Raw genomic sequence first — 27,540 nt, forward strand, 5'->3', positions numbered from 1 at the left:
CCTGGTCTGACTGAGGGGGCGAGCTTTGTTCCGTAATTGAACACCGTGCGGCGCTTTTATTGTTTGCTTTTGAAAGCTTTTTATGGGGTTCAGGATCAGTGGGTTTTTCGCAATTAGACCAACAACCAATCAACGAGCTGAACAAAAGTGATTTTTGGTTGTAATTTCGGAGGGAAGTTGTTTAACAGAAGAACTAACTCTCTTACCTTAGTTTTGCGTCGGTGTGGCGAAGAAATTTGTAAATCAATCGAAACTGGAGTCCACCGGGGCTCTCGTTCGGAGCACCCCCCGGTCCCGCTCCGGAACTGGCGCCGGTCCCAGTCTGGACCAGTTTGTCCAACCGGAGCGTCACGTTGACGGATTTGGTTTCGCTGTAGTAGATCGTGTAGCCGGAAGCGGTTCCACACCACCGTCCGTTCAAATCCGGCAGTCCCTGCTCCCGGATCGTCATGAAGCCCTCCAGGCAGGCCTCGTGCTGAGGCTGGGGCAGGTCCCGGTGGTGCTGCGGTTGCTGCTGATGATGGCCCCCACCACCCGGAAAGGCCCCTCCTCCTCCTCCTTCGCCGGTTCCCGCCACAAACTTGCCAATGCTGAATTTGGCGAAATTGAGCTGAAACGAAACACACGGAAAACCATTTAAAAATAAAGCCACTAAAATCGCGCTCTGTTTGATGATTGGGAAAATTACGCCCCTCCCCCATCCATTGCTCCACAAATTTCACTAAAATACCATCGAAATCGGATTAAATGTCGGTTTTCAGCGACGTGGCGCGAAATAATGGTGCGCTTTGATTTCTCGCATAATTATTTTCGATGTTATTAATTTTAATGAATTGAGCATATTTTCTACCTCTCCCACCCTCAAACACTTTCAAGTCTTCGAAATTAAATAATTGCCTCCCACCCCACCAGCACCACCACCTCCTACAGCAAATCGCGTGAAAAGCTCGCAGAGCGACGTTTGACAAAAGCGTGCCTAAGAGAAATCATTTCAATGCTAATTTGGCACGGATATTTATTATTGAATGCAGTCAGTCGTACGCAAGCTTTTTAATGGGAGTTTGAACGATTTTTTTTTGCCCCCTCTCTCCTCTAAATTGAACTCTTTGACGAACAGGCAGGCGGAATTTCGTTGGAAATTTAAATTTCAATGGTTTGTTTTTGATTTCGGTGAAAAGAGGTTTGCGTGTGCGATATGTGTCATCAAAGTGAATTTGGCATTCCATTATGAAACGCCGAAATTCGGGTGCATTTAGCGAGCAATTTGTGCTCAAGGGCCGTTCTGATTAATTTAGGCGATCGGGTTTCGATGAAGCGACTGCTAATGATTCATTGGAATTCAATGAGTGGCACTTTGATGTTTACTGCATCAAAATAAAATAATGGATGCAAATTTAATAAATTTTATCTTATCAAACTGCTGCATTGTTTGCATGTTCGAATGAAAATTATTTGGTTGGTTATTTTCAAGTCTTACACCCAACCGACGGTCGCATGATTTTGATGCATGGCAGCATGAAAGTATATCAGAATCTGCATGAAAACTGTCCTCATGCATTTTTTGCCATATAGGGGTATGACATTTTTGCCCGTTACCGACAATTATCGACATTACCGACGGCTTTTTGGTTGTATTTCACAAAAAAAAAACCTTAACAGAACGAGGATTGAACCACCAACCTCTTGGTTGTTGATTCGACACGCTACCACCGCGCCATGGACGCTTGATGAAATGTGAGTGAAAGAGCACCAACATATTTTTCTCTTTGGAGTGTTGCTCGGGGTCGGGCCAGCCTTATATGTGTTGGTGAGAACTGCAGATCGCTGAAATGTTTACACGCGGGCAAAAATGATCTACGGGCTTGCTGCAAAAAATGTTATAAAATGTGACATTTTCTGCCGCAAATCCACTGTTGCAGATTTTGAGATATATTTTTCCTTTGGGTGTATTTATATGAAATTTGTTCAAAGAAGGTTCTAAAAATAAACGTAAAGTTAAAGAAATTAAAAAAAATATATATATGGAAACATTTGTTTCTTGCTAAATTCGGACTTTTTTATTACATTTTTATTTTATTATTTTCTTAATCCAGCTGAAACTTTTTGGTGCGTTCCATATGCCCAAAGAAGCCATTTTGCATCATAAGTTTGTCCATAAAATTTTCCATACAAATTTTACAGCTGCCCATACAAAAATGATCTACGAAAATTCAAAAATCTGTATCTTTTGAAGGAATTTTTTGATCGATTTGGTGTCTTCGGCAAAGTTCTAGGTGTGGATAGGGACTACACTGGAAAAAAATGATAAAATTTAAAAAATTTGCGATTTTTTATTCTACTTTTTGTCACAATTTTTTTAATATGAATTAGGGGACCTTAAATGCCATCTTTTCAGAAATTTCCTGAATGTGCAAAAAATCTTTGACCTGTCGCCCAACTTTTCGTTGCTGAGATATTGCCATGTAAAGATTTTAAAACAGGAAATTTGATGCAAACAACCCATTTTTTCTCATGGCGATATCTTAGCAACTAATGATCCGATTTTCAATATTCGTGAAACTTTACTATTTTCTCGAAAACAATATTTTATTTTATTTTTATCAAGACTAACATTTCAAAAGGGTGTACTATTGAATGTTGAACTCTTTTGAAATGTTAGTCTTGATGAAAAAAATGAAAATAGTTTTGAAGATCGGAAAATTTCACGAATGTTTATTTTTTTAACATTGAAAATCGGATCATTAGTTGCTGAGATATCGACATGACAAAATGGTTGGTTGTCTAGGTGAGACATAGAAAACATTAATTTTCATATCTATATAGTTCAAAAAAGCAAAATATAGATTATTTTCTTAGCTCTTCAAATTTTTTTTTTCAAATCAAATTGGAAACAAATTTAAAAAATGAATAACTCCGACTGTTTAAAAAAAGTAACGTAAAAATGGCCATAACTTGAAAACGGTTCACTTTATGAAATTTTCGCTGAAGTACTTTTTGATTGCAAATTCGATTCGAAAACTCATGTTGGAAAATTTTTGCAACCAATATTTAGAATTTTAGAAAAAAAAAACTAACTTAATCCACCTATGTGGTTGGTGCCTTCCTCACTCTTTTCCAACAATGGGTGATATGTAATATGATGGGTTTGGACACAAAATTGATCCAAAAAAACACACATATCACTCAAGGGCTCATAAGTGGCATTATAAGTGGTCAGAACTCGAGACAGGGATGGGTCGGATGATGGATCCGGACATTGTTTACATACATTTAAATGAGATCCGGCTACAAAAAAAGTACATAAATATCACTTAAGTGGTTATAACTCGAGACAGGGTTGCCAGATCTTCAATGTTGTACATTCGTTGGAAAGGTCTTTCAAATACCTAACCAACGATGGGTCGTATGATGGATCCGGACATTGTTTACATACATTTTAATGAGATCCGGCTACAAAAAAAGTACATAAATATCACTTAAGTGGTTATAACTCGAGACAGGGTTGCCAGATCTTCAATGTTGTAGATTCTTTGGAAAGGTCTTTCAATTACCTAACTAACGATGGGTCGGATGATGGATCCAGACATAGTTTACATACATTTAAGTGAGATCCGGCTTCAAAAAAGTACATAAATATCACTTAAGTGGTTATAACTCGAGACAGGGTTGCCAGATCTTCAAAGTTGTGGACTCGTTGAAAAGGTCTTTCAATTACCTAAATAACGATGTATATCATGATGATGTTTGGTTCAGTTTACTGCCATTTATTCATCTTCCGAAAATATGCGAAAACACATTTTTATACATAACTTTTGAACTACTTATCGAAACTTCAAACAATTCAATAGCACCGTATGGGACCCTAAACCAAGTCGAATGCGACTGGTTTGGTCAAAATCGGTTCAGCCAGTGCTGAGAAAACTGCGTTACATTATTGGTCACATACACACACATACACACACACATACCCACACACATACACACACACATACACACACATACACACAGACATTTGTTCAGTTTTCGATTCTGAGTCGATATGTATACATCAAGGTGGGTTTTCGAGCTTTTAATAAAAAGTTCAATTTTAGAGCAGGATTATAGCCTTACCTCAGTGAGGAAGGCAAAAACAGAATTGATTCAAAAAATCATAAATTGGTGAATTGTATTGCACATTCTGGAAATTTCTGAAAAGTTGGCTTTTGATGTCCTCTAAAACATATCAGTAGTGCGTCCATCCCGGGAATTCCCGAGACAAATTTTTTTCAAAACCGGAAATTCCGGAATCCCGAGATTTTTTAAAATTTGTCTCGGGAATCCACGAAATTTATAAAAATCAAAGTTTGGATTGGAAAATCAGGTTCGGTTGTGGAAATGGATGACGCGTTGAATACTTGATTATCGATAAGGATTTGAGAGCATTAAAATTTATAAATCAAAAATTTAGGATTGACTTGTATATTTTTTTACTGTTTGTTTTTCGAATATCCGTTTTCGAAGAAATTTTTCAAGCTTTTCTAGTAATTTAATTTTAAAATTGATATAAAAAAAACATATTTAAAGTTGAATCACATTGGATACAAATTCATTTAAAATCCAATGCACAACAAAGAACAAAAGAGATCGATTTTTAATTTCTTTTTAAACTGTTTTAAAACTGTCATCCTTGTTCAGATTGAACTGTATATTATCACCAACTATTGAGCCAATTCTCTGATTTTAAGCTTGAAAAACGTAACAAATATAACGAAAACATTAATTTTATAACTGTTTCAAACATTTCCCGGAATCCCGAGAATTCCGGAATTTCTGAAATATAAAATTATATAAAACCCGGGAAAATTGGATGCCCTAAATATGTATCAGAAAATAATAAATAAAACAGAAAAGTGTGTTTTTTTTTTTGCAAATTAAGTTTAAGTGACAAGAAGTTAAGTTAAAAAATCACGATAAATTTTTATAACGTGCATAATTTTTTTCAGTGTATTCTTTGTTCACACCTACAACTATGCCCAAGACACTGAAACGTTCAAAAAATTTCTTCAAAAGATACCAGTTTTTGAATTTTTATGTATCATAATTGTAGTGACTGCTGCCAAATTTGTATGGAAACTCATATGGACAATCTAATTATGCAAAATGGCTTCTTTGGGCACATTAAAGGCACCAGAAAAGTATCAGCCAGATTAAAAAAAAAAACAACAAAAAAATCGAATGACCGAAATCTCAGAGAAATGCATTGCTGCGAATTTAGTTTAAACGCAATACACATATTTTTTTTTGTAAACAACTGTTTACCAAGTATACCAATACTGCTTATGTATTTTGGTATAAAGCTTAAAGTTTTAGTTGACTAAATATGATTTTTCATTTAAACAAAACTAGAGCAATAACCTGAGTGATGGTACATTTCACGTAAAAAAATTGCGCGCGTTAAATCCGATTCAACAAGAAAAACTATGAATTTCAAAATAAGAATTTCCTACCCATTTGTTTTTAAAACATCATTCAAAAAACTGTTTTTTTAAACAAATCTTAATTTGTTTGAAAATATAAAAAATGATTTCATATCAATTGATGTCAGAAAAATAAACAAACAAAAAAAATAAAGAAACGGAAACAAAGAAATTAATATTAAAACATTGTTAAAATTCACACAAGCTTAGAATTCTGTACAACAAATAAAGTTTTCATAAAATTGGCTTATTTGGACATATGGTTTCGATAGAGATAGTGTCATTCAAATCAAAATTGAAAAGGACATCAATTTATTTTTCTTATATACTTTTCTAAGAACGCATCACATAACTGTTATGCTTTTTAAAAATGATGTTTAATTTTAGCAAGTTCATTGATCAATATTGACCCAAAAAATTGAACCATTGCATTCAACTTTGTTCCATTTAAGCTTAAAAGCTTACCAAGAATCGAAAGCATCGGCCTCTCTGTTTCATTCTTAGAAGGCAGCCACTGTGAAACCAAAAGCATTCCTAATCCTTGGAAATGAGATCACCTCGAGAGAGAACTTTTTCTTTCTACCCCAAACCAGCCGCCACTGGTCCAGATTTCTTTCATTCTTTCAAGGCTTCATCTTTTCCAGTGAAATCGTTTGTAGATGTATTACGTTGCAACTGGTGTGCTGTTTCATTCCCACACAGCCTCTCTAAGCTTTGTTGGGGGAGATGCTTTTCATTTTCCTTTCTCTCCTTTTTAGGAACAGATTTTTCAGTTCCTTCGTCCTCGCCGTGTTCGCATTTTCCCACATTTAGATTTCGGTTTGTGGGCCGACCACTCCATCACTACAACCCCTCTCCGTGTTCCAGTGTGATTAAAATTAATACTTTGCCGCTTTTTCCTCCCCCAGTTTGGTTTGGACTGGACGAAAAAAGGCTTTTCAACAACAACGAGATTCGTCCAAAGGCGTTTTCTTACTTTCCAAGTAATTCAGGATTTGGTTTCTACTTTATTCCCCCGAAGAAAAAAAAAGCTCCACCAATTGTAAAGGTGTGCAGCGTCTTTCAACGGCTTTGGGCTCGGCAGAGGTCCTGTTGGTTGGTTGGGGTGAGTTAAGGTGTGTGTTGTGGAAGGGAGGAAAGCTTTTAAAAAAGTATTTCGTTGAGCTGCCCCCCCTCCCCACCCACACATTGCTGGACGGTTCTTCGGAGTGGTTCTAAATGGATGTTTTTAAGTTGTTCCAGTAGCGGTGAAGGTATTTCTGTCCATTCATCGGTCTCGTCATTCGGCTTTGTCGTCATTGAGCAGCAGCAACGTTGAGGGAGGATTCCATGTCAATTTACATTATTTATTGTTTAATTTTCTAAAATAATAATTGGATTGAAAACGTTTTTTTGCTTAAAAATAATCAATCAATTTAGGCTAGACTTTTAAATAGTAATTTTATTTACTTGTTATTCCTCATGGATTTCCTTCTAAAGTAACAGCGTCCAACACAAGGCTTAAGGGATTTACTAAAAGTTTTTAATTATGCACGATAAGAATAATGGAAGTTCGCGTACCGCGTACTGGTTGCTTTGAAAGAGGGCGAAAAAAATCTTACAACAAAAAGAGTACTTTCAAGTTAATCGGGGCGTCAGATGGACCGGTTCTCAAGGCTGAACCACCTTGGTCACTGGACAGAGGGTAATTAGAGTCAATCACTGTCTACGGACTGGATTTTGCCAAAGTGTTTTATATTCCAACTTTGTTTTTTTTTTTCGGCGAAAGTGAACCAAACAAACAGCATCGGATAGCGTTATGCTCCATTAAAATCGATTCACCTACAATTTATAACAAAATGCGCATGGGAAAACGTGTGTTAATCATCGATTTGGCTGCTATCGGATGTGCTTTCGAATGCGAATTAAAAATTCACGCCCCGTAATTATGAGATTTTCACCCCCTAGCAAAGCCAATTGAGGCAAGATTTATGGCCGAGCTAACAATGGGAAAAAAAATGTTGCACAAAAATTCAAACAAACAAACGAACAATTGTTTGTCGATTTTTTTTCGATTGGGATAGCAAGCAAAATGAGCAATTAAGGAAAACAAACATGAATCAATAGCTTCAAATTAATGGTAAATTGTTACCACAAGGTAAAAAATTGTATTTTAACTGTTTCACCAACAAGGTTCAATAGAACATCTTTTTGAAAATACAATTGTTTCACGCAAACTGCTAAAATTTAAAACAAACTGTTTTGATTTTTTAAAGTATTTTTGACTGTTATTCATTAATTGATTAAGGATTACTATTTATTTTTGTATGTTTACACGACATACACAAAAAAATAATGGCAGATTTTGTGTGATGATTTTCATCAGTTTTTCACATATTTTATAGGCAATATTACTCAAATAAAGGTAATATTCAACCTACCAAATTTTCAAAATTTTAAACATCAACTTTTTTGTTTTGCTAGGTAACGTTGTTATCCTGAAATCAAATTTTAAAATGTTGAAAATTTGGTAGGTTGAATATAACCTCTTTATTAAAATAATATTAACTAAAAATGTTTCACCAGAAACTGATGAAAATTTATCATTTTCTGATGTAAGATTACACAATTTTTTGCCACAAAATCTGTCACCATTTCCTAATGAATATTACCAACATTTTTTCTGTATACTTACTCTAAAATAAATAAAATAAAATAATAAAGACTATTGTAGACTATTTTTGAATTACATAAAAACACATTCAAAACGATAAAAATTTAAATGTGAATGAATAATTAATTAAATTTTGAGTTGTAAATAAACGAATTCGTCGTCTTTATCAATAAAAAAACTGTCTGATACAAGAAGTCGAGCGAGAAAAAGAACAAATTAAGTAAAAAGTCAAGAAACAGTTTGTTTAAAAAATAGTTAACTGTTTTTAATATATTTTTTCAATTTTATGGAAACATCAATCGATGAAAAAATTGATTAAAACCACTAAAATTATGTTGATTTTTCAAGCTTCCTCTAATTAAATATTTTTTGATAATATGGTAAGTTTCAAAGCATAAATACTGAAAAAAATCACAAATTATCGTATTTTTTTGAAATTTATATAATTTGCAATATGGACATCAAACAATTCTAAATTTGCATGCATTTTCACTGTTTTAGAGTTTTTCTTTTAATGAAATACTAAAATTTTCACAAAATATTTTCTCGATAATAATCATTTTTTTATAATTTGCAATATGGGTTTCAAACTATCCGAAATTTTGCTATCACTGTTTTAGAGTTTTTAGAATTATGGTTTTAATATTTTGTTATAGAGGTTTTACACTTAATGTGCATTAAGTAACCTCTTTGTTTTTTTGAATAAAATATTAAAATTTTCACAAAATGCCGTATTTTCACGAAAATTGTAAATTTTGAAGAATACGCAATTTGATTATCAAACGATTTCAAATTTTGCCTGTATTTTCACTGTTTTAGAGTTTTTAGAATTATGATTATAATATTTTGTTATAGAGATTTTACACTCAATGTGCATTAAGTAACCTCTTTGCTTTTTGAATAAAATACTAAAATTTTCACAAAATGCCGCATTTTAACGAAAATTGTAAATTTTGAAGAATACGCAATTTGGCTATCAAACGATTTCAAATTTTGCCTGTGTTTTAACTGTTTATTTTATGAAATACTTAAATTTTCACATAATACCGTATTTTCTCGAAAATACCCATTTTTTTATTCGTTATATGGGTATCAATCGATTCGAAATTTTTCATGTATTTTAACTGTTTTAGAGTTTTTTGAATGAATTACTCAAATCTTCACAAAATACTGTTTTTTCTCGAAAATACTCATTTTTTATAATTTGCTTTTTCATTCAAAATGCTAAAACAGTCAAATAAATACAAAATTTTCAATCGTTCATAAACAAATCGTTTTTTCTAGAAGATACGATATTTTGTGAATAAGAATTTCATTCAGAAATCTCTAAAACTGTTAAAATAAATTTAAAATTTCGAATCGCTTGATACGCATATCACGAAAAATAAAAATTTGAGTATTTTTGAGAAATCACGGTATTTTATGAAAATTTTAGTATTTTATTCAAAAAACTCTCAAACACTTAAAATACAAGCTAAATTTTGAATCATTGATACCCATATTGCGAATTAATATGGTATTTTGTGAAAATATGCGTACCTCATTCATAAAACTCTTAAACAGTGAAAATGCGTGCAAAATTTCGAATCGTTTGATACCCATATTGCAAATTATAAAAAATGTAGTACTTTAAAAAAATACGATATTTTGTGATTTTTTTGTATTTATACTTTGAAAACTTACCATATTATCAAAAAAATATTTACAAACAGAAAGCTTGAAAATTTAAGATAATTTGATTAGTTTTAGTCAATAATAGAAATATATTAAATTTAAGTTATCGTCTATTATCGTCGATACAATTATCGCTGATAGAATTATCGGAATAACGATAACGATAGATAATCGTTAGCGTCCTGACGATAACGATAAAAAACATTGTTATCGTTATCGAACCTCGATAATATTATCGTTAACAATCTTTGTTTTTGCCCCCCCAACAGAATAGGCAGACACAAAAGAGCACTGTAAGATAAAAAAAAAACAGTGCCGATAATTGAAACTGCGTGGGAACCAGTGCATTCTTGACTGATTAAATAAGACTTTGGAAATAATTTTAAACAATGCTTTAAAAGGATTAACAATGACTTTTGATAAAGATCTAATTTAACAGAAATTTTCACAAAAAGCTGCTGTAGATTTTGGTGTACTTGATTTTAAGATAATTTCAAAGAACGCCATAGATTATTGAGCATCATTCAGACGTCATTGTTTAGACAATGACCTCTATTTGATTAAACATTCAAAAATAAACGTTAGTCCATGTACCGTAAATTGTTTAAAATCAACATGTTTTTTTTTATTCATTGGAAATTTAAATTTTAGCAATAATTTTTCAAGTCCGGTAACAATAACTTATTTTTTTAATAAACTGCTCTTTTCTAGAATATTTTTTTTCAGTAGTTATGACAAACCGCATACAAACATGAAATGTTTGAAATGTATTTGTAGTATTACATATTAATTATATTATCAAAAATCAAACCATCCACATTAACGACCCCCGGGTCTTTTGTGGTTTCTATTGCAAGTTTCTGCTCGAACCTAGGAGTCCGAAGGCTTGAATGGGGAGAGCACCCAAACCTCTTTTTACTCCAAGGAACCTTCCACCCCAGTGTTTGAACTGACGACCTTTGGATTGCGAGTCCAACCGCCGCCAGCGATTCCACCGGAGTAGGCTTGGTTTGGTGTGTTGTTTGTACTTATGGCATGGAGACAACTCCTACACCTGGAATGACTTAACGGCCTAACAACCAAGGCCGGGACCGACATTTTACTTCCTCATCCGATGCATCGCGATGGAAGGTTGCAGCAGATGGGAATCGAACCCAGAATCATCCGCTTACAAAGCGGACAGCGTAACCATTCGGCCACGCACTGCCACTAATTATATTATATAACATTTAAAATATAAATGACCAAATTCTTTTTTTGAACGATTCCAACCTTTCACATTTTTCCATAATTTATTTAGCTTTTATATGATTTTGAAACCCTTAAAGATCTCAGTAGGATTCATATTTTTCTCATCAATCTAATTTTAAGACAATTATTTGAGTAATCAAATTGTATCCCAAATTGTTCAAACTCATCACCAACATAGACAGAATCCCCCTTACAAAAACCAACATCCACTCACAATCGCAAGACTTTCATTTTCGATTCTTATGCTAATGCCCCCCACTTTGATAATGTTTTCCGTTTTGACAAGCTGTTTTCTGTTTCGATTATAAAATTTGTAACTCCCCTGGCCCTTCTCCTACTCCTCCCATGACCTTCAAATCCAATTCGAGCTGACCAAACTTCCAAGTCCGGGCGGAAATCAAATTGCAGCCCGAATTGGAGTCTTCCCCAACCCACCCCTGACGAAAACGGGCAAATGGAACCAAATATGCTAATGAAACATTCGGAACATATTCGCTTTCGAGTAGACGAAGAAAGTGGAAATTTCGAGAAATGGAAATGAGAAAGTAACGACCGAGCAAATGTATTCCGGTCTTAATTTTTGTCAAAGCCGAGCTTCCTCTGGCCCTTGGGGGAGGGGGAGAAGATTTGTGAAGTCCTCTGAGCGATGACAAGTCAAACAGGTGTGCCCGGCTTGTTCCATGTTTGACACAATTTGTGCACCCTCCCCACACCCCCGCCACAAAACCATTCTAGTTTTTCCACCTTTTTCTCATCAAAGACCTCCCCCTCCCATCAGAGAAAGAGAAAGTTAAATTTGCTCTCTGGCTGCGCTCCGTTGAAATTCACAATTCAATTTGGCAGAGCCCTCCGAGGGGCGACAAAACGCCAGCCCCACTTAATTCAATATGCTAATTTAAATAGTATTGTTAGTCCGCAATTGGATTATGATATTCAATTAGTGGATGATTTGAATTGACACGTCATGCGAGAATTATAATTGAACTCTTGGTGGTGGTGGTGGTGTTAATCCAGTTAGAGTGACATCGTGTTTCTAGCTTATTGTTTGCGCAACAACGTTTTAATCAATCACAATTTGCCACGTTACAAGTCGATTGCCGCCAGTGAAAAAGTGAACAAAAATCATCGACTCCCTCGGCAAACGAATCACGTCACTTTTTTATTCATCAACTGTTTGTTTATTTATTCACTTTACCCCTTATTGATCTGTGTTGGCTCATTTTCACTTTATTATGCAATGTTGGCCCAATGAAAATGTGAGCTTGCGCGAGTGTGTGTGTAATAAAAACTATTTTCATCGAATGTTGCTCCAACCAGAAGTTGAGTAAATATTGTTCATGTCGACACCATGTTCACCTCACAAACCACCACAGCAAATGATATTTTCATTCACCAATGTGGATCGGAAAATTTGCATCAGAATGTTGGCTCATACACATACTCACATGCAGGTCGTCAATGTCAACATCATATCGTTGCGAATCATTACAAATATGTTGATTTTTTTCTGTGAATTGTTGTCAGGAATTTAAAGTAGGTCAAATTAAACCCAGCTGTGGTTACTTCAACTACTACAATTTTGTTTAGCTCAAAATGTAATGATCTTGTTTTAAGTGCACGGTATAGCATAATAAAATATTGAAACTCAAGATGACCCATGGAAGAATTATACGTAGAAAGATGTGTGTCACCATCCTGATTAACAATAGTTAGGTAAGATTCAAAATATTCTATCGGTGAAAATTGCGTTTTGCAGAAAAAATCGGTTTAAGCCTTATTATACATCTAAATTCAAAATGTTAGAATAAAATTTAAAAAAATTGAAAAAATGTTTGATTACCAGCTACCAGCTGACTTTTCAGAAAAAAATATAGTGACACTTAAAATTCTTTTTTGATACAAAAAACAGGAAGTGCGTAAAATATTCATTAAGAAAAATCACATTTTTTATAAGTTTTAGATGACAAATAATGGCATCTTACGAGCTATAGCACTAGGTGGTAAAATTTCATTTGGCAGTATTGCCATTGTTTTTAAATTTATTTATTTTTTAAGGTCGATCAAATTATTTTGAGTTTTTTTAGACGCCAAATCAAATTTGCAATCATAAAGTACCTGAGATAAATTTCGATTTCGTGCACCGTTTTCGAGTTATATTCAATAAAAACTGATTTCTGTTGATAAAGTGACATTTTTAAACCTGTAGAAGTCATGAACATGCTTGACCATCTGGAAAATATATGTTTTATAAATTACAACTCCAAAGACATTGTAGATTGGACCGGTTGGTCAAGGAAGTTGTGTTCTTCTTATTTCAAAGTTGTCAAACTAACGGACCCAATCATGAAATAATCTGATTGTGGAAATAAAAAAAAGGTTTGTCGTAAATAATTTTGTAAAAATATCTGTAGCACAAATCTTGGTTCTAAAAGGAATGGTTGATGTGCTCCATTAAAAAAGCACATAGAAAAAATTGGTTTACTTAGGCCGTTGTAAATATTTTATGAAGTCTCTGACCAAAGTAAAGGAAGGGGGTGGAGGGGGTGGGCAAAAAAATGAAATTACAAGCCTAGGTTTCAACATTTGGATAAAAAAAAAGTGTTTTAACATACATTTTACAGGCGTACAGTTGCTTTCCAATCATTAGTTTTGAAAATATCGAGTTATTGACGGAATTTTTGTGTTTCGCAAAAAAAAAACTTCTCGTGGGACTTATCATTGGTATTTCATGAAAATTTAAAATGTTTTCAAAGGAGTTCAAACATGCTGAATATGATTATAAACGCGGGAAAATTCATTTTAACTGGTTTTCATTTGATTAAACCTTAATTTTCATTTAAATTTTAAAGAATTTCAAAAAAAAATGTTTTGTCCCCTGACCATTCAGGCCAACATTGAAGGGTGGGGGTTTACATAAACTTTGAAAAATATTTGCAATGGCCTTAACACAATAAAAAGAGTGTCAAATTTTTAAAAGAAGGTAACTGTTTCTTTGGAAAAATGGAAACACTCCCAAGAAATTTCGACCAACTCGTGCTGTAGGGATTATTCACCATTAAAAAATATTAATTTTTTAAAATTAGATTTACACACACAATCAGGTCGAATCGGAAACATATTTCTTCAATAAAGAAATTATATTTTTCTGAAAAGTTTTAACCTATGCCTATGAGACTAAATCATTTCAAAAATCCATCCTCTAGGTACAAATTATTATTATTATTACATTACCGACTTGAAAATTCTTTTTCAATGGACGGTTGCCAACATTGTTTGGAGACTTAACTGGACGATTAAACTATAAAAAAACTTCTTTGATTAAAAATAAAAAAAACTAATATCAAATAATCAAAAATTATAACTGCTCAGCAAGAAAGGAAAACATGTGAAATCAATTGCTAATAAATGAATTAAGACATTTTTTTTTCATTTTGAGCAGTGATGGAAGAATCATCATCAAATTAAAAAAATCTTTAGACGCTAAAAAAACATTTTGTGGTACTGCACAACGAAATTTCACAAACAGTTAAATATTTGTAAGCAGTAAAATTAATTTTATATTGTTTTTAGGTTACTGTAAACAGGGCTGCGGAGTCGGATCATATTTCAAACGACTCCGACTTCGGCTTTCTGAGTTTAGCCGACTCCGACTCCAACTCCAGCTCCAGCTTTCAGCTCAAACCGACTCCGACTCCGACTCCGACTCCAACTTCGGCCTACCAACTCTAGCCGACTCCGACTCCGATTCCGACTCCGACTCCAGCTTTCAACAAATGGTTGGCTCCGACTTCGACTCCACAGCCCTGATTGTAAGTCAAATTCTATTGAATTTTAGAAGTTATCTTATGGCCATCTAATTGTTTGAGCCAAACACAAACATTTTGCTTCCTGTCTTGAAAACGGTGATTTTTCTTAAAAACCTTTTTTTTTAATTTCAATTCTGATTCTGCATTAAACAAATATTTTTTTCAATATTTTGTTAGACAATATTTTCGTATATTTAAACAAATCATATTTTTAGCAAATATTCATAACTTTGGTACTAAATATAACGGAATTTCAACTTTTCGTAGTACAAATTCCAATAAAAAATCGCATTTTTTTCATGTACACAGCAAAAAAAGTAGTAATCCAGCTGCGTGTAAAAGGCCTGGGTGCAAATTAAATGTTGCATTATTTTATGAAATTATATGTAATATTACAGCATATCAGTATGGGAAACCTACTTGACCGAAATGCAAGCTAATATATGCGTTTATCCTTTCAATTCTTCAAAGGTCTGATGGCCGAACGGGCTAAGGCGCCAGTCCTTACTGCTGGTGCTGGGTTTGAATACGGGATTGCATTTTTTTTTATGTTAACATAAATTGTACATGCAGTGTGTAACATTAAGTGTTTTTGACGAAGGTGATGTGCATGCTTTTGCTTGCGATTTTACCATCGGATTTTTTGTTGTGTAGGGTAGAGTAGTCATCAATGAGACACTGGGAACAATGATAAAATGGCTCTCACAAGTCGTAGTTTAAACCAATCAGGCTCATATTTGGGGGAAAGGTGTGTCTACTGCATACACGTCTGCCATAATAGTGGCTTTGGTTATGGACGCTCCCGTGAAAAGTTATTCATAAATGTTTGATTCAGGGGTGTAAAAGTAAATTATGGACAAAAATTACTTTTTCGCTCGTAGGCTGCCATTTACACCAAAACTTATATTTCTTCAAATTTCTTTCGACGTTCCATAGTTGGGCTACAATGTCCTTTCATTAGGTTTGACCAAAATTTAGAATATACCCAGAATCCAGGGCTGTCTCATTGTTCCCCACTCATTTTAGCCCATGGGTAACAATGAGACACTTTGATTTTTCTTCATTAAACATTTCAAAATCCATGTAAATCTTTCAAAACATGAATTGAAAGTGATATTTGGAATATTTATAGAGTTTCAACCTCATTTAACCAAACATACAAAGTTATTTGGCATAAATATATGGATTTTACAAAATTTAAATACTTTTTAGTATAACTTTTGTTAACTTTTGTTTCATGTTGGCAAAATTGCTCTAAAATGTTCAAGGCAAGTCAGCTGTTATGGAACAATAACAAAAACATGATGTTTTACTAGAAAATTATTGATTTTTGTAGAGTGTCTCATTGTTCCCCAGCTGTCTCATTGTTCCTGCCAAGTGCGTCTACAATGAGACAGTTGAACAACTCTGGCTGTAGATGTCGGATCGAACTCATATTTTGGCCAATGTTAGAACACATTAAAATAAAGAAAATGCAACAAAAAGCTCATTAAAACATGCTGATGAAAAAAATAGAAAAATCGTTGTAAGTTGAAAACCAAAAGTGTCTCATTGATGACTACCCTACCCTACCTTACATAAGCAATATTTCCTCCAAATCAAAAAAAAACCAGAAACGGATAACCTTAACCGAAATAATTTGACCAGTATGTTTTGTTTGGTCATCAAACATTTGCATAACTAAGATAAAAAACATAAAATGTTGTTTTGACCGTGTCTGAACCAATGAGTCTATCTATGTCTAAAAAAATGAATTTAATAATCTTTGGAAAATTTCACAAAATATATAAAAAAAACTGAATTTTTCGACGCGCCACGCGCAAAAACAAGAAAAGGATAAAAACGAGGCTCTTTTCAAATGGAATTGTTGAAAATAGACTAAAAATTGGTTTATAGACTAAAAATTAAACTTATAATTCTTGTAGGTATTTTGATGTTTTCGACTCACTTGAAATTTGGTCATTATGTGCCTTTTGTAATTTCTTGTTTTTTTTTTTTGACTGAATTATAATTTAATAATTAATGAAATTGGTTTATAGACTAAAAATTAAACTTATAATTCTTGTAGGTATTTTGATGTTTTCAACTCACTTGAAATTTTGGTTTATAGACTAAAAATTAAACTTATAATTCTTGTAGGTATTTTGATGTTTTCAACTCACTTGAAATTTTGTCATTATGTGCCTTTGGTAATTTCTTGTATTTTTTTTTTTTTTTTACTGAATTTATTTTATCACTAACAAGGTACTTTGAACGTTAACATTTTATTTTAAAAACAATTTATTTCAGCTTCGAAACCAATTTCATTTCTGCCTTCCAAGCCCACACAACAATTCTTCCGAATTCTCCCAAAGAGGGCCATTTAATCAAACTCAGCCATCCGTAAATGTGTGGGAGTGCCCCACTAATGGTGCAAATCTTTCGACCCGGAATCGTCTCCGGAACCCAGCTTCGCATGTGGTGCGGGATGGCACAAAACTTTTCCACTAAAGACATCAGCCGCCATGAAGCGTAAAGTAAATGCCCGCAAATCAATGGCAGAAGCACACAAATTGAAAGTGAAAAATGTGTTTTCCATGTTTTCTTCGACTCGCAGAAGTGAATTTCCATGTACCTCTGCCCCCGCCGAAAAAGGCTCGGTGCGAACCGAATGGCCGCAGGTTCTTCTAATTGATAGATGGCACTGATTTGGGCTGAAATGTGCGAATTTTATTTCGGCGGCCGGAGGAGGCTTGGTTTGAAATTAATTTGCGTTTCGTTGAGTTGTTCTCTAGCGTGTGCGCCGGTCATTAGTTGGTGGAAGTGATGAGTTTTTCGGGGAGCGTGATTGATTGCGATTAATGATGGTAATTAATTGAATTAAAGTAGAAATTGTGTCGAATGAAGAGCAAATGAGTGAAAGTCGTCAAGAATACGCTTATTTATTTTTACGATTTTCACGATTCAATTAAGTTTTTTGAAACTTTTTTTGAACTTTTTCCCCTCAACCAGATAGTCATCAATTTCAGCATAGTTTTTGTTTCTATCTCCCACAAATTTGACGCTCCCAGGGACCATACCTGCACGATATCACCGTACGCTCCCCCGGGCGCGGTAAAGTTAAGATGACACACGAACGGCAACGGCGCCCCTCCATTGTGCTGATGCTGCTGCTGCTCCTGCTGAAACTGTTGCACCTGGTGGGGCTGAAGCTGCAGCTCGTACGTTCGCCCTACCTCGCCGTATAGCGTCCGATTGCATGCTGGAGGGACATCATGAAAATAGAGTAAAAGAAGAGAGAAAAAAGCTCCAGTTAGTCAGTGGCCCGAAAAGCTGCCAGATAAGTCAATGTCATCTCCATTTGTGGCGCATTCGTTCGTTCGTTGTGTGTGATGGTGGAAAATGGCGCTAGGAAAAACTTGGCGGAATTTTTCCTCCCCCACCTTTGTGGGCAATGGGTAGAGCTCCAGGAGCGTGAGGATGATAATAATGAGTGGGTTAAGACAGACTCGCAGCGAGCGGAAAAGTCATAGGAAAGCTCGTCTGGTTAATAATTGAGCAGTTTGTCAGTGGATGAGGGAACTGCTGGAGACAGTCAATTATTACTCCGGCGAAAGACATCCAATTATGTTGGGATTGGGAAGCAGAGGTCAGTGATCGACAGATGGACGGTTATTGGAAATGGTATCTGAAGTTTTTTTAATCCGAACAACCTTTTCCATTAGGTACTCTAATTTATATTTTGTTTTTATGTTATTTTCTAAGTATATAGTTCGTATAATTTAAATTAGAAATTTCACGTGCAAAAAAGGTTATTTTTTTTCGATCTCGATCTATCAAAGGGGGGGGGGTATGGCGATTGTCCACGCTCCATACTAAAAAGTTTTTTTTTTGTATGAACAATTGTCCACGAGGGGGGGGGGGGTTGAGATTCCCAAAAAAGTGTCCACGTGGTTTGTGGATTGTCCCTTATCAATGTTTTTGAAAAAGTTGGAATTTTGCTCTTTATTTAACCAAACTCAGTTTCAGATGAAGGAAACCCTCTTCAACTTATTTGCACATTAAATTTCCCATAAAATGAGATATCTCCGATTTTTTGTCAAGATTTTTAATTTGGTACCGTAAACCGGGATGACTTTGATAGGATCAATTTGTTTTTGGAATATTTTCCAACAGGTAAGGGTTTTCTCAAGATAATTATTTTTAAAACATGTACTGGGGTAGGCCACACAAAGTCACTATTTGAGTGTTTTGCTTTTTGCACTATTTTGGAAAAAATGTTTTTTTAATTAGTGTTTATAAAAATAGTTGCGTTTTTTTTTTTATTCAAATCCCGGGGTGATTTTGATAGATATAGTTTTTCTTGTTGAAATTATATTTGAGATGTTCTTACTTTATTTTTACGTTAAATGTACCATCACAAAGGTTGCTAATATATTTTTTGAGAAAAAATCAATGTTTATATTAAGTTAACTAAGTTTTTAGGCTTTTTAGGTAAAAGTGTTAAAAAGTCGGAATTTTGCCTGTAGTTTGTTGAATCTTGTTTTGCCTTCCTCACTGAGGTAAGGCTATAATCCTGCTCTAAAAATGAACTTTGTATAAAAACGTCGTAGACCCACCTTCATGTATACATATCGACTCAGAATCAAAAACTGAACAAATGTCTGTGTGTATGTGTGTGTGTATGTGTGTGTATGTATGTATGTATGTGACCAACAAACTAGCTCGTGTTTCTCGGCACTGGCTGAACCGATTTGACCCGAACCTGTTGCATTCGACTTGGTTAAGGGTCCCATAGATCGAGTTTTACAAAGATTGATGTTTCGATAAGTAGTTCAAAAGTTATGTATAAAAATGTGTTTTCACATATATCTGGATCTCACTTAAATGTATGTAAACTATGTCCGGATCCACCATCCGACCCATCGTTGGATAGGTTATCAAAAATCTTTTCAACGAGTCCAAAACATTGAAGATCTGGCAACCCTGTCTCGAGATATGTCCACTTAAGTGATATTTATGTACTTTTTGTAGCCGGGTCTCATTTAAATGTATGTAAACTATGTTCGAATCCACCATCCGACCCATCGTTGGTTAGGTTATCAAAAGACCTTTCCAACGAGTCTAAAACATTGAAGATCTGGCAACCCTGTTTCGAGATATGTCCACTTAAGTGATATTTATGCACTTTTTGGAAGCCGGATCTCACTTACATGTATGTAAACTATGTCCGGATCCACCATCCGACCCATCGTTGGTTAGGTTATCAAAAGACCTTTCCAACGAGTCCAAAACATTGAAGATCTGGCAACCCTGTCTCGAGATATGGCCATTTAAGTGATATTTATGTACTTTTTTGAAGCCGGATCTCACTTAAATGTATGTAAACTATGTCCGGATCCACCATCCGACCCATCGTTGGTCAGGTTATCAAAAGACCTTTCTAACGAGTCCAAAACATTGAAGATCTGGCAACCTTGTCTCGAGATATGGTCACTTAAGTGATGTTTATGTACTTTTTTGTAGCCGGGTCTCATTTAAATGTATGTAAACTATGTTCGGATCCACCATCCGACCCATCGTTGGTTAGGTTATCAAAAGACCTTTCCAACCAGTCTAAAACATTGAAGATCTGGCAACCCTGTCTCGAGATATGTCCACTTAAGTGATATTTATGCACTTTTTGGAAGCCGGATCTCACTTAAATGTATGTAAACTATGTCCGGATCCACCATCTGACCCATCGTTGGATAGGTTATCAAAAGACCTTTCCAACAAGTCCAAAACATTGAAGATCTGGCAACCCTGTCTCGAGATATGGCCATTTAAGTGATATTTATGCACTTTTTGGAAGCCGGATCTCACTTAAATGTATGTAAACTATGTCCGGATCCACCATCCGACCCATCGTTGGTTAGGTTATCAAAAGACCTTTCCAACGAGTCTAAACCTTGAAGATCTGGCAACCCTGTCTCGAGATATGTCCACTTAAGTGATATTTATGTACTTTTTGTAGCCGGGTCTCATTTAAATGTATGTAAACTATGTTCGAATCCACCATCCGACCCATCGTTGGTTAGGTTATCAAAAGACCTTTCCAACGAGTCTAAAACATTGAAGATCTGGCAACCCTGTTTCGAGATATGTCCACTTAAGTGATATTTATGCACTTTTTGGAAGCCGGATCTCACTTAAATGTATGTAAACTATGTCCGGATCCACCATCCGACCCATCGTTGGTTAGATTATCAAAAGACCTTTCCAACGAGTCCAAAACATTGAAGATCTGGCAACCCTGTCTCGAGATATGGCCATTTAAGTGATATTTATGTACTTTTTTGAAGCCGGATCTCACTTAAATGTATGTAAACTATGTCCGGATCCACCATCCGACCCATCGTTGGTTAGGTTATCAAAAGACCTTTCCAACGAGTCTAAACCTTGAAGATCTGGCAACCCTGTCTCGAGATATGTCCACTTAAGTGATATTTATGTACTTTTTTGAAGCCGGATCTCACTTAAATGTATGTAAACTATGTCCGGATCCACCATCCGACCCATCGTTGGATAGGTTGTCAAAAGACTTTTCCAACGAGTCCAAAACATTGAAGATCTGGCAACCCTGTCTCGAGATATGGCCATTTAAGTGATATTTATGTACTTTCTTAATCCGAATCTAAAAAATAGATGAAATTTGTGTACAACCCCATCAAATCAGCCATTGTTGGTAATGAGTGAGGAAGGCTCCAACCACATAGGTGGATTAAGTTAGTTTTTTTTAATAAAATTATTGATTTATGTTGCATTTCATACAAATCACAAGTTTTCACATTTTACATGAAATTTGTTCAACTAAAATTGCTTTAAAATTTGGAGATTTTTTTATTGTGTTCAAAACCACATATTATTTATTATTTACAAACTTATTTAAAATTCTCCTAGTGGAAAATTCTTCAAGGAAACCGAAAATGTATTCCGTTTTCCGATTCAAAATCATGATACTTTAAGAAGTTTAAAACAATGACTTCCATCAACATTTTCTTAACTATAGTAAACTAACTTTTAAAACTTTTCATATTTTTTTTTTTTTTGAAAAGTTCTTCTTGAGGAACTTTTAACACTTCTCTACCACAGTCAGTATGATTCATTTTGTTAGTATTCTAATTGTACTCTTCATTTTGCGGAAAAATCGTGAACCTGTAAAAGTCACGCCGGGTATCAAAGTCACCCCCTTTCACGGTAATTATTTTTTTCTACATTCGACCTTTGCCCTTCAGACCTTTTGTTCATTGGTTTTTTTTTCTTCCAACCTTCTGTCAAATTCTGTTTGTAAAAAAATATGGATTTTATTTATATAAAAAAAATAGTTTTATGCACATTTTGAAACAAAACATTAAGACCTTTGAGCTATTCATCTACACTCTAAACTAAATGTTACATATTCAATAATGAGTAACACTGAAAAACCATTTTTGTTGAAAAAAAAAATCAAAAAAAAAAACATTTTTCAAAACAAATAGTTGTTGAACAAAAAATCAAAATATTTATGGTTTTTGTCAAATTTAATTTTGCAGTGTTGCAAGACATCGTTTATTTTTTTCAAAAACGGTGAAAACTATTTAAAACACTTTTTTAACTTTACTTTTATTATTAAATTTCCAACAAAACGTTCTTTACCTCAAATTTATATCGTGCACCATTTTCAAATCATAGAAAATGTAAATGTAATTTTATTTTTGTAAAATACTTTCTCAATCTGTAGAAGTCATAAACAAGCTTGAACATCTCTGAAAAGATGTGAAAATTTCCTGCAAATTATCTCTTAAAAAAATATTGCTGACGCAAAAAAGAAAAATTAAGGTGTTCACGCAAGTGACGCTAACTCAGCAAATATGCATACGATGTTCAATGTGAAACTATCATAAACCATCTCCGTTCATTCGAAAACAAGTATTTGCAAAATTATCAGATCAACCCTTTCATTTGAAACGGCCTTAAAACATTTATTTTTAAGAATATCAAGTGTTCGGTTTGGTTGTTTAATTTTGGAAATATTTTTCTCTAAAGGAAAAAAAATATAGAAAATTTCTGGAGTTTTTTGAAAAAAAGGTCCAATGAACCAAATTACAGTTTTTGCTTTTTGAATGTTTTTAAACCGCCTTGAGTCAGGAGTGTTAAAAAACACCCAAAAAACAAAAACTGGAAATTTGGTTTAATGGACCATTTCAAAGAAAACTCCAGATTTTTTTTTTATTTTAATCTATAAAATGAAAGTATGTTTAACCAAAATAATCTTAGTTGACCTCTTCTCCATCTAAGATGCCAAAAAAAAACTAAGGATGCAAAAAATAGTGCTGAAAATTAAAATTTACATACAAAAATCTTTTGCAATTTTTGGGAAACTATTAAAAATACATTACATACATAAGTTATGATTTTTTTAACAATATGGCCATTTTTAGAAAATAACATAAAGTTTACGAAAAAAAATATTTTCATGAATTCATTGATATTTTAAAAAATCGCTCGTAGCAATTTTCTTCAACCCTATACAACCCAACCCCGGGCTAAGATTTAAAAAAAACCGCCAAAAATCCATATTTCAACCATTTTTTAATCTTGAAAATGCTTTGGCTTTCCGAATTAATTTTTTTATTTTGAGGGGTCATTTTTGGCCAAAAGCGCTTCCAAAATGATATGATTTGTTCTAGGAACAAGATTCTTGCAGCTAAAAAAAAAAAAAAAAAAACGAAACTATTGGCACTACGCCCCCCGGGGCATGGCCTTCCTCTAACGTGGGATTTCTGCTCCAGCGCCTCTGACGAGACAGGAGAAACCGGGACCGACGTTTTACTTCACCATCCGATAGAAGCTCAGTGGATAAGGCGGGAATCGAACCCGCGTCTCATAGCATCATCGGGATCGGCAGCCGAAGCCGCTACCCCTGCGCCACGAGACCCACCTTGCAGCTAAGTCAGCTTAAATTTCATTGAAAAGAACCTGAGGAATTTAAAAATCCGTGAAAAATCACTTCGACCCAATCTCACCCCTCAGACCGAATGTCAGCCCCACTGACGGTGTATCAAAAGTTAATGCTTTTTTTTCAAAAAGTAAATCTTCTGTTTAAAAGTATAAAATTGATGTTTTTGAAAATTTAGTTTCCACATCATTATTGTTTATTTTTTCAATAATCATTTGTTTGTAATAAAATTTAATTGAAATCGATTAATGTATTGAATAATTGAAGAATTTGTTTAAAAACTTAAATGAAATATGATGAATACTATCCAAAAAATAAAGTATTATTATCTTTTGATTATAAACAATCTTAAAGTCCACAAAGTTCACCAAGCATGTCGGGAAGGTCCACTTTCTAGCCACTAATCTTTTTCGCATGCACACTCGCACCCAAATTTAGCCCTGGGAGATCACTTTTCCCAATTTTCTTCTAGCTATTCCTTGCCTTCTTTTTTTCTCGGTGGCTGGTTTGAGTTTTTAATCTTCAAACTGCTGCTGCTCCTCCTTCCACCTAGTGCCAAGAGATTTTCCACCGGTAGCAAACTTTTTTTCCGAACCATTTTTTTTTTCTTGGCAGAAAATCCAGCCTATTTTTAACGCGCCAAAGTCTTCTCCGGTTGCTACCTTCTACCCGGAAAATCGCTGGAACCGTCCGTATATTTTAATTTGTTACCATTAATCCGCTTTCCGTAATTTAAAGGGATTAAATTTTATGTTCACTGCATAGTTTGATAATAAGTAAATTACAGCAGCAGGGTCTTATGTTTCCGGAATGGTCCAGAGAGAGAGAGAGAGAGAAAAAAAAAATGCTCGAAAGCATTGCCACCCCGTGTGTGCGTGGGTTTGGGCCGAACCTTATTGTCTGCTCGATGTGAGTTGAGACCCAGTGTGAAACCGCCCCGGAAATTGCTGCAGCTACACCACGTTCTGCAACGGAGTTGCTGGACACAGTGGGTTGGCTGTGAGGTAAAACTGGACAAAATTACTTTTCTTTTTTTCTTTTGGGATAAAGTCTCGCAATAATTTTGAAATTTTGACCACTTCAAACCCACCGTGTGCTCGTACTGCCGCAGTGGGTGTGTATGTGATGAAAGTCATTTTATTTGCTTGATCCGGTTTTAGTTATGTGTTTCCGGGGTTGGCGAGGTTGGGCGAAATGGACAGAAAGCGCTCTCTGGTTGGCTGGCAAGGTGAAAAGGAAATTGCATTGCTGTTGCCGAGGAGAACAACGACTAGGACTCTTGGTCTATGGCGACGACAGTCACGGAATGGGATGGGAGAGTGGGTTTAAAATAAAAAGCTTTTAGTTGTGTATAAAACTGATTAAGTTGTGCGAGTCGGCGGAGAGCTCGAAAAAAAGGATAGGTAAAGCTGCAATTTTCATTTTAATCCAATGAAAGAGAGCTTTGCACAGGATGTTCTGTATCTGTGGGCGAATCAACGGGCTGTTTCTGAGAAGCTTTTATTGCTATTATCTTGTCGGAAAATCGGTGCACTGCAAATAAGGGGCTTAAGGTTCATTATTCAACCAGTTAATTGAAAATGATTGGAACTTTGTGACTTCACAGAATGCACTGGCTCCGTCTAGTAAGCAGAAATCAGAAAATATCCTTCAATTACACAAATTTAATCGGATAATTATTGAGCATCACTCTGAAAACAAATTCATCACACAGTCTAATGACAGCTTAACATCCAAACACATGAACATAACCACCATCAAAATAGAACGATCCCGTATTAGCCGCTGCTGTTGTCCTAATCCGACTTACCAAAGGACGATCATTAGATTAGCTCACATCCCTCCACACAACACATCAAAACTAAACCACTTAATGGGATTACCTCTGACCCCCCAATAGCTTAAGCTCACGTCCGTTTTGTTTCAGCAGGACGAACCTTAACCTGAACCTGAACCAGAACTAATCTCATAACAATTTTACAAGCGTCAAACAGATTTTTACGAGCTTTCCATCTTTAATTGCACGGTAACACCTCTCTGAGGAAACAACAACAACACACTCTGAAAAGTGTCCTTTTGCCCCCTCAGGGAATATGACATTAATGACGCGTCACTTTTCTTCGAATTTGGAGTGTGACATGGACGTCGCCTTGGGCCACTCACCGTAGGTGGGGAGGGCGTTGGAATCCGGCAACACTCTCGCGTCAATGTCAGCCAATCAGTTGACAGCCAGGGCAGAGGGCTGCAACCTGGGGGCCACGTGATGGGTCAAATGAGCCGACTGAAGTTAAAGACACTGGGAAGCAAATTTTTAATGTTTTTTTAGAAGAACATATAAAAAAATACTCCGTGTATTTAAATTATCCTTATTTTTTTGTAACCTTTATTGAAAAATTAAAAAAAAATATCCTTATTTTTCCTTAATTGGCTCATCTCATTTGGAATCCCGGCAAAAAGATGTCCACTCTTCAAAGTATTTCTAATTTTTTAAAGGAAATTTATGAAAAATACACGGCTTGGACAACCATGGGCAGGGGCACCATTCAAAGCCCTCTCTAAATTGCACTTTTTTACAACAACAACATCGTGTACACTTTCTCCAACTTTGTGTATGGTGCTTATTTATTCCAAATTGAATTTAAAATCTATAAAAAGTTTAAAAAATAGCATTTTAAAATTTTCAAAGGTTTAAAAAAAATTGTTTTTTTTTAATTGGCAACACTACCAAAAACTAATTCAAGACAAGACTTTTTGATGCTTTAAAACAGTCAGTGGTTACTTAACTCGTAACCTAATTATGAAGTTATTATGAAATCCGATCACTTCAGAGTTCTTTTTCAATTCTATTTTTTTTTTTTGGGAAAGAAGAGGTAGTTTTTTTATAAAACGTTGAGATTTTTAGAAGATTTTTTTACTTTTTGAAAATCATTGCGCTCAATGCACCGGAAAAAAAATTAAAATTAAAAAAAAATGTCTAACAGTTTGAATATTAAATTTGGCTCTGTGAACATTTATAATATTTTCTGCAATATTTCAAAATCAAAATTTAATCAATACATCAAAATGTATGCTTAATGTGAAGCTGTTGATCATTTTCGAAGAAAATTGATCATCACTATAAAGTATTCTGTATTAAATTCAATTTAACGAATTTCAGCACCAAAAGGAATCATCATGTGCCGGTTGTTGCCATTTTGAAGCCACTGAAGGAATTTTTGATCTAAATCAATAGTGCTTCAAAATTTATATAATTTTGTGGCACAGTCATTGACGTCCTAGTTGACAATCATTGATTAATGACTATTTCCATAACTTTACAAGGAATGGGACAATCGTTACTAAAAGGAATTAGCATGTGTAGGGAATTTTGTAAAAATATTGAAAGCGACGCAAAATTTATATCTTTGAACGAAAAATCATGACAATGACGGAAGTCTTCACGTTAAGGGAGCCCAGCAACCAAGGAAGTTACTGTCTTCTTATTTTAAAATTGTCAAACTTACGGACCAAATCCTGCCACAATCTGGTGGTAAAATTAGGCAAATTTGATTATAAATCGCTTTGTAGACAGTACCTTAGGAAATTATTAAAAAAAATATTTCGATGGTACCTGTATTTAAAAAAAACTAAAATATTTGTTACAAAAATCTTGGTGCAAAAGCTCTGATTGCTGTGCACCGTTAAGAAAAAAATCAAGAAAGGAAACAATGCATTTAAGAATTGTTCGTATTTCTTAAAGTT

General features: G+C 34.6%; 1 protein-coding gene across 4 annotated transcripts in view; it reads right to left on the reverse strand.

Annotated features, from left to right (window-relative positions):
• Positions 1-27,540, reverse strand: part of LOC6051685 — a 505,391-nt gene that overhangs the window by 34,490 nt on the left and 443,361 nt on the right. For all 4 annotated transcript variants that reach the window (XM_038251263.1, XM_038251264.1, XM_038251265.1 and 1 more), the window contains 2 exons: positions 17,900-18,081; positions 207-610 (listed from right to left, as the gene is read on the reverse strand). In XM_038251263.1, the coding sequence (XP_038107191.1) occupies positions 207-610; positions 17,900-18,081 (586 nt within the window). The remainder of the gene's footprint in view (positions 1-206; positions 611-17,899; positions 18,082-27,540) is intronic.

Source organism: Culex quinquefasciatus, chromosome 2 (genome assembly GCF_015732765.1).
Source record: "Culex quinquefasciatus strain JHB chromosome 2, VPISU_Cqui_1.0_pri_paternal, whole genome shotgun sequence".
Taxonomy (NCBI): Eukaryota; Metazoa; Arthropoda; class Insecta; order Diptera; family Culicidae; genus Culex; species Culex quinquefasciatus.